Source organism: Triticum aestivum, chromosome 6B (assembly GCF_018294505.1).
Source record: "Triticum aestivum cultivar Chinese Spring chromosome 6B, IWGSC CS RefSeq v2.1, whole genome shotgun sequence".
NCBI classification, from domain to species: Eukaryota; Viridiplantae; Streptophyta; class Magnoliopsida; order Poales; family Poaceae; genus Triticum; species Triticum aestivum.
Window position 1 is genome coordinate 519,764,888 of NC_057810.1, and position 8,436 is coordinate 519,773,323.

Here is an 8,436-nt window from a genome sequence, read left to right on the forward strand (position 1 = left end):
AAACACAAGATTTGCTTCCACGGGAAGCACAACCTTCTTTCCGCCAGAAGCATATTCTATACTTCTCCAAAAAAAAGAAAAGGCATAGTAATGCTTCCACGAGAACCACAACCTTGTTTTCACGAGAAGCACAACTTGGGCTTTTCTGAGGGAAAGCATAACATGTGTGATGGAGCTAAGTCAGACAGAATTCTAGGCATGGGATCCTAAGCTAGATATCTTGGAACGATGGTAACAATGACATGGGATTTACCGAGGTTCAGTTTCTCCGGGGAGATAAAGCCCTACATTCTACTTGTGCTTTATTTGTGTTGGAGTGTGTGCAGAGTATAGGTAAAACTACCAAGAGATTGTATGATGTATCTATGAGCATGACCTCTAGGTTTATACAAGATATCGGGGCCCTAGGGTACAAGATCCTAGTCGGCTACATACAAGAGGTAGATTCCTTCATGAATCCATCATCTTGTCGTGTACGCCAAGTCTTCTGGATCTTCCTTATATACGTCATGGACTGTGTGATGAGGCCCAAGACGGAACCGACAAGGGGTGCTTAGTCCGGTCCACTAGGCGGGGACTCGATATGGTGAGTAGCCCCTTAGCCAGGACACCGTCGTTGTGCTCCCCCCCCCCCCAAATGACAATCGCAAAATTGTGCTTTCGGTATTCATTTCATTTTTTATCGGTTTTTTAAATGTAGTTCTTTGGTTATTGTTTCTATTTTTTTCTTTTTTGTGATTTTTTTATCAAAACCTACTAACATGGGATCTAGTTTGCAGAATCTAGACGTAAGAAATCCAACAATGGTTCAATATGTGGACACACAAAAACGTTTTGAATAAATGAATCTACAAAAAAGAAAACTCTCAGTTTGCGACAAGTGGCGCACATCAACACATGAGAAGATGGAGAGTGACCTTTGCAATGGGTAACCCTTAACTAGTGATTTTGGCGAACTAGCGAGTAGCGCGAGGGATAATTCATCCTGGAGCCCAGGCTCATCTGCTTCCTCTCAGCAAAAAATTCAAAAAAAATACTAGAAAAATTCAAATAATTCCAAAATTTTTTATGGTAGTAGATAATTTGACGCATGAGGTGCGTCCCAAAATTCAACTTATTTGTACATCTGAGTAGCTCTCGGTAAAAAAGACAAATCAGGTCAAAACAGTGCGTGAACAGTAAACATTTTTACAGACCCTGATTTTGTCTTTTTTTCCAAGAGCTGCTCAGATGCTCAAATGAGTTGAATTTTGGGGCGCACCTCACACGTCAAATTATCTACCACCACAAAAAAAATTGGAATTTTTTGAATTTTTCTAGTATTTTTTTTGAATTTTTTCTAAGCTTGGGTGTAGCTGAGCCCGGGTGCAGATTAGCCGCACTCGTAGCGCGAGGGCATATATTATTTCTTGTGCGGGTCAGGGGATAGCGATCAACGTGCTTCCCGGTAATGGGCTGACCCACCAGTCAGTCTCTGTGTTTCTCCGTTTGTCTTCTTTTGCTTTATTTATTTATTTTTATTATTTTGCAAATTCATAATTTTAAAAAATCTAAAAAAAAATTTCAAATCACGAACTATTTTGAACGTATGATTTTTTTGAAAATCACAAACAACTTTGAATTCCTGAACACTGTTTTAAATTTGTGAACATGTTTTGAATTTGAGAACAATTATTCAAATTTGTGAACATTTTTTCAAACTCGTGATTTTTTGAATTCATGGAAATTATTTGAATTCAGGATCATTTTTTTAAATACATGAACATTTTCTTCAAACTCGCGAAGATTACTGAGTTCATCAACATTTTTTTTAATTCGGGAACATTTTCAAAGTCATGAACTTTTTCTGAAGTTCATGACTTTTTTAATTTGTGAACATTTTTTGATTAGTGAACATTGTTCAAACTCAAGAGCAGTTTTTGAACTTCATGAACATTATTTTTGGATTTTTGTGAACATTTTTGAAACTCGTGAACATTTATTGAAACTTGTGAACATTTTTTGAATGTACAAACATTTTATGAATTTTATGAACATTTTTAGAATTTGGGAACATTTTTTGAGTTGGTGAATATTGTTTTGAATTTACGAAGCATTTTTTCAAATTCGCGAACATTTTCCGAAATCATGAATATTTTTAGAATTTATGAAAAATAAATTAAAGTATGGAGAAGTCCGATTTTGCGAAAATACGAATTGGTGAACATTTTTAAAAATTCATAACTTTTTTGAAAGCCCGAATGTTTTTTAAAAAGCTAATAAAAGGAAAAATGAGAAAAACAGGGGCGCCTGCGCCAGCGATGGGCTGGCCCGAAGTGTGCTGGTTCCCCCCGCACCCGCGCGACCGAGCCGACGAACTACCCAGTAGAGGAAAACAGCCCCCTCAAAGAAAAAGAAAAACAGTAGACGAAGCCCTTCCCTGCTGCCGCCGTCCAAGAGGCCGCGCATCAACGCCGCCGCTCGTCCGGCGACCCCACGCCACCACTCGCCCGCGTTCGCCCGTTCGTCTCCAGGAGGGTGCGCCGCTTCCCGTCCAGGTTGGGTCACCGCCCGCCCCTCTGTCCTTCCGTTCCGCTGCCTCCGCACGGTACCCCCCTCAGCCCGTCTGACCCTTCCCAAATCCTAATTTCCACTTACACTACCTGATGCCTCGCTGACTTGGATGATTTTTCCTTTCAATAGATTCATTCAAATGTTCAATATCATCGATGATTAGCTCCTGAGGTTTAGAGTTTGTTAGTTCAATGTAGAAAGCCTTTTGGTAATTTCTGTTTCAATTTAATTTTAGTGAGAGGAGCTTGACTTTTGATATGTCTGCATAAAACTAGGGTTAATTTTTGGGGGTGTTTTTTAGCCTTTTTTGCCTGGGGAGTCAGCTAGTCCTGGCTATATCCGTTGCCAACAGTTAGTGTGAAAACTGAAAATTGTTTCAAAACCTTGCTGAAACTATCTTGCTTCGGACACCTAGTCTTAGTACTCTAATTATTGGCCTTGAATCAAGAGCTCAGTACACCTTGCTCCTGGAAATGCCCCAGGTGAACACTACCAGATGCAATTCTGATTGCTGGTTGCTGGTCAGTCAAGTAGTGTTGCCCATCATTCGGTATTTATGCAAAGGAAGTAATAATATTTGTAACATGTCTGGGTGCTTCCTGCATTCTGTTTTGCTATTAGCATCATGTGTTCAAAACTTCAAATATCGCCATCAAACGACCAATACCACAATATAGGCTTGTAGAAATGGTAGCGGCAGGTTAATTATTATTTGGAGCTCGAGACATTCGACTGGACCGTTGGTGGCCTGTCATCTGGATGTTCTTACTAGTTTCTGTCAAGACTTGATCTGAGTTAATGGGCACTGCTGCATGAACTTGGATCGCCTTCAACTACTGATGTTGGATATAGCTCTGGGCATAATCCACCTCACAAAGAAAAAGCTATGTCATGATCATTTTTGGCAGAATGGTTTTCTCATCTGGTGCATTTTATTACTTTGAACTAGAATGACTGGCTAGCAATGTTTTTGGTGAGTTGGCTAACAAGTGGGACTGTATAAGCATTTTGTGATCTTGGACCTTGACTAGTATCTTGCCTTCGAGATAGAAAAGTATCTGTCTTCAAATCTATGCTCATATGATGGATGAAAAGTTCCATTTTTATGCACACTTGATGTATACATAACTGATACAAAAAGTTCAGTTTGAAATGCATTTATTGGTTTTCTTGGATCTTTAAGTGTTTTTAAGCTCTGCAAGGTACAACATAAATTCTGTGTTTAGTGATCCAGGTTTGATTGTCCGAGAGTTCTTAATATACAAGCCGGCGTCTTGATAACATAGCACAACTTATTTCTTGTCAGTGTCTTAGTGTCTTCTCTTGAAAATTTCTTGTCATTGTCATTGTGCTTCAGAGAGACCTTGTTATAGCTGTATGCTTCCTCTTGGTACCTCAGAGATGGATTGCTGCACATGAAGATATTCCTTTTCTAATAATATTTGTTTTGAATATGAATGCCGGCTTTGTATAAGTTGTAACTGGCAAGTCTTATTAGTATGTGTTGTGACTTGTGCCCATATTTTCTCCTCTGCTTGATGCTTGAAACCCCAAAATAAACCGAACAGCAGTTGATAGGGAGGGAGGGAGGGAGACTGTGATGATTAGTGGGGATTGAGTGGAGGGAGGGGTTTCACCCAATCCCTGCAGGGATTGAACTCCCTAGGTAGGGGATTAAACCCCTGTCAACCGAATAAAGCCGAACAGGGGTGACAGAGAAACGGGTTCGATCAGGTTGCTCTGTAGGAATAGTTCATGGAAATTGCAATCGTACTGCCCCTTGATACAAATTGCATACAGAAATTGTGTTTCTAATAACCGAACAATTATCGAACTTTGCAGCCTCCCATCGATGGATGCACTCATGGCTAACTACGGATCCGACTCTGATGATGACAATGAGCCGGCGACGGTTGCCGGTGGTGCTCCGGAGCCACAGGAAGCTTCCGTGCTGCTTCCTCCTCCTCCCCTCGACCTTCTCCAGCCCCCAAATTTCGTAGGTTTGGCCTTCTTGAATCTATCCCGGTCGTTTTGGGGGTCTGTGGTGATTGCTCACGTTTTGGAACAATGTCTGCTGCAGATTACTCAACAATTGCACAGGGGAGTCGCATCCGGAGTTTCCCCCATGTGGAAGGCAACTATGCGCTGCATGTCTACATCCCTGGTCTGTTTCTTTTGGCTATTAACATAATATCTATCTACAAGTATTGATCAGGCATGCATTCATAGATCCATCTGTAACATTGGGCTCCAGATGCTGCTGCTCCCACACTTGGTCTCTGAACTAATCTTATCTTTTCAGTTTTAATACCAATATAAGCGACCTTGCAACACGAAACTGAGATTCGTTTCTCATTGTTAGGCATGCAAATTCTACATCCAGAAGCTTTTTCGCTCTTATGACATGTGTAACTATCTCATATGCAGTTGTCATTCCTTTCAACGCAAGAAAACAGCTGACCCTCGTTATGAGAAGAGCTGCATCACTTGTGCCAGATCTCTATGCTGTAGATGCGGACTATGCACTTTCGGAATTGTGCAAAGATGAGCAAAAACTTGAGAAAGTGCTTCTGGGCAGGGAGTTCCATGTAAGCTTAGGAAGAACTGTTGGAATCCAGGTGCATCAAATTGACTCCCTCGTCGCAATGCTTCGTCAGAAGTTTCAGTCACAACAGCGGTTAGCCATCTGTCAATACTTTATTGATGAGCCGACAATGTTTTGCTCCCTCTGGTGTATCAAATCATGTGAACTTCTGTAGAGGAATGTGTGTGGCCAGTTATGCATGTACTTGTATGTGTCATGATTTGTAAATGTGTTTGTGTTTGCATAAAGCAGGTATTGGATGGAGTTCAACAAATGGGAGCATTTTGTCAATGATGATTCTACACGATCATTTCTTTCACTAGAGGTTACAAGAACTGGGTTACCAGAGGTATGTGGTAGTTTCTGTCTTCACTTGTTGTCTATACGCATCACATGATTGTCAGTTTGTATTTGTTTATTTTGGTCCTATGGCCAACTCATTTTGAGTTTCTTATCAACATTGTATGGTAAAAAACTCACATTGTAAGTTTGTAATTGCAGTTCACCGATCTGAAGTATTTACTATAATGAGGTCTATGTGTACTTTGTTAGTTACTTCATTTGTTTTGCAGATAAGTAAACAAATACATATGGTTGATGAAGTATATCGATTGCACGGTCTCCCTGAGTTTTACAAGGTACTATGTGGTTCAATTATGTTCTGTTTCTGGATGATGACCAGATGGTATGACACTTCTAGCTCACGGCTGATGTCACAACATGTCATGGATAACATAACTTTGCCTCTCGAACTAATAAATCAAACGCCCTACTTGGAAACAAAAGGGATGAGCTTCAGTTGACAACATTGGTACATAAGTAATTAGTAACTGATGTCAGATTATTACGACTGTAAAAAAAGCATCTCAGTTTTCGTCACCAAATTTGGAAAGGCGTTTTAACTGGTATTGTCATTTTGCAGAATCCTCGGCCACACATATCACTGGCGTGGGCATTGGGTGATGTTAGCTCCAAATTGAAGCAGGCAACTAAGGAGATTGAAAAATTTGAGAACAGCATCAACTCATCTAAAAACTGTAATCTGAGGTGCAATTTCAGTTGTATAGTGTGTAAAGTAGGCAAGAAGGTCTACGATATCTGTAAAATTGGAGACTGAAGCAGCGTTCTTGTACACCTGACTTGCGGATGTTACCGAGTTTTGTAGAGTCAATACCTTTGGTTGTAACATGGAACTAAAAATGTCATGTGTTTCAGTAGCATTTGTTGTTTTGGTAACTACACGGTTGTTTGAATCACAGATAGCTAGGAAAAATAATCCCACCGTTACAAAATATTGAAAGTTCTAGCTTTATCCTAAGCCAAACTTATTTATATTTGACCAAGTTTTAGAAGAACTAGATGATAACCCGCCGTGTTGCTGCGGGAACACTTGTTTGCATAGTTGATGCATGATTTTGAGATGAAAAATATTGCAAAACAGTACTTAGGTATGATTCACTCTGTACGCAAAGAAGAATACATTGTCCAAGCGATTCTGCAGGTGTGCTCTCAGAATTTTGCACCTTGCACCAGAGATCCAAATTAAGTATTGAACAATGTGAAATGGATGGAAGCTAGTGCAAATAGTAGCAATATAAGTCTGCCTTTTTCCCACAGCTTATTGAGCATCGTTAGTCATGAAAGCAAATGTAAATTATTATGGAAAACTGAATTGCTACAACAGGCTTCTTTTTTTTAGAGCTGCTACAACAGGCTTCTCGTTATATATCACGGGGAATATTTGAAAATGCTAAGTACCCTTTGTAGCCTCTCTTTCTTATATAGATCCAAGATTTTCTCAGAAATTAAGAGAGGCTTATGATCATGTTGAATGTATCACAGCGGAAAGTTCGGAACTATGTTTGTACCCTCTGTAGCTTCTCCCTATTTCTTCTTGCACTAAAAAGAAGATAATGCTGATACCCCACGCGTTGCAACGGAACAGGATGCGTAGATACAAATTTACAAAATTACAGACAAAAATTATAAAATATCAATAGGCATGGAAAAAATCTAAAGAAAAGCATCATGTACACAAGAAGTCTCAAATACAATGGAAATGACACTAAGCATCCTAACATAGAAGTAGTTCTAATATCTGTAAATTGTAAATTGTGGCTAATTGTTACAATTTGTTCTGGTCCCTAAAACTCCATATGAAAATTTATTCTTGTCAATGTGAGAGTTTGTCCTGGTCCCTACAACTTCATATGAAAAATTATCCTTGCAATATGAAAGTTTCTGTTATCTGTAAAAAGAACAAAAAAATCAGTTAGGAAACTTCAAATTAATAAAAATAACCACCACAATTAATTTGAAATGGCATAAACCACCAAATGACCATCTTTGGATTTGCAGCTACATATTGGATGAAGATGTGGAATGGACTTGATAAAAACAATCATGTATAATAGCTGTCAGTGCTTCTAATCAATGACATAAAGTTCAGCTGTTATGTAATGAACTATTGGGAGGAGCACTTGACCAGTAGTAACATGTTGAATTGAACAAATTGCAAACTTTTATGCTAAGCTATCGGAAACAGCTAGCATAGCTCCAAATTTAAGGAAAAGGAACTGCACTTTGGTAAAATGAAAGGTTTAATTGGGCAGGCACAAATTCAGGCTACCACCAAATAAATTATATCCATGTGCAAGAAATAAGGAGCATTACTAATTATATGTAAGACGGCCTAATTGATACATTTTGGCAACCCCTTGGTAGGCATCATGCCAATAAGAATAAACACTATATTGCTGAAAAAAGAGAGACATATACTCCATGAGAACTCAAACACTTGACTGACTGAAATGGAGAAAATCAAAATCGCAGTGTATACACCAAAATCCAAATTGATATCTGCTACCTTATGTCCAAGTGAATGAGCATCTCCCTGAAGTCCAGTGAGAGTTGATATCCTGACCTAGAGGGTATCGGAGGCGTGAGTGGGGACTGGGAAGTGGCCACCAAGCTAGAATCCGAACAATCAACCACTAAAAGCATGTGGTACTCACCTGATAAGCTGATGCGCAAGCCCCAAAGGCGGAGCCCCTTTGGAAGTCATTTTTGCTTATGTAGCCAGACTCCTCGCCGTCGAGGGTGACGGCGGAGCAGAGCAAGGATGCTCGTAGGTTGTCGAGGATCTGGAATTGTGGGTGGGTGGCAACAGAACGACGTGGCTCGGCCCGCGTCCCACACTAATGCCCTCTTTGATTTGCAGGATTTTCAAAACTCGGGAATAGGGACAATACAGGATTTGAGTGGCATGTCCACTTGAATCCTATAGGATTAGCATAGAG

General features: G+C 39.9%; 1 protein-coding gene across 2 annotated transcripts; it reads left to right on the plus strand.

Annotated features, from left to right (window-relative positions):
* Positions 1 to 2,376: 2,376 nt before the first annotated feature.
* LOC123137765 (U6 snRNA phosphodiesterase) lies at positions 2,377 to 6,357 on the plus strand. 2 transcript variants are annotated; one of them, XM_044557607.1, is made up of 7 exons: positions 2,377 to 2,537; positions 4,396 to 4,553; positions 4,634 to 4,717; positions 4,981 to 5,230; positions 5,390 to 5,486; positions 5,710 to 5,775; positions 6,060 to 6,357. In XM_044557607.1, the coding sequence occupies exons 2-7, from the start codon at positions 4,406 to 4,408 to the stop codon at positions 6,252 to 6,254; spliced, it is 840 nt and encodes a 279-aa protein (XP_044413542.1). In that variant the 5' UTR covers positions 2,377 to 2,537; positions 4,396 to 4,405; the 3' UTR covers positions 6,255 to 6,357. The 2 variants fall into 2 exon arrangements, with proteins under 2 accessions (XP_044413542.1, XP_044413541.1); XM_044557606.1 differs by having other exon boundaries at positions 2,387 to 2,587.
* Positions 6,358 to 8,436: the final 2,079 nt, after the last annotated feature.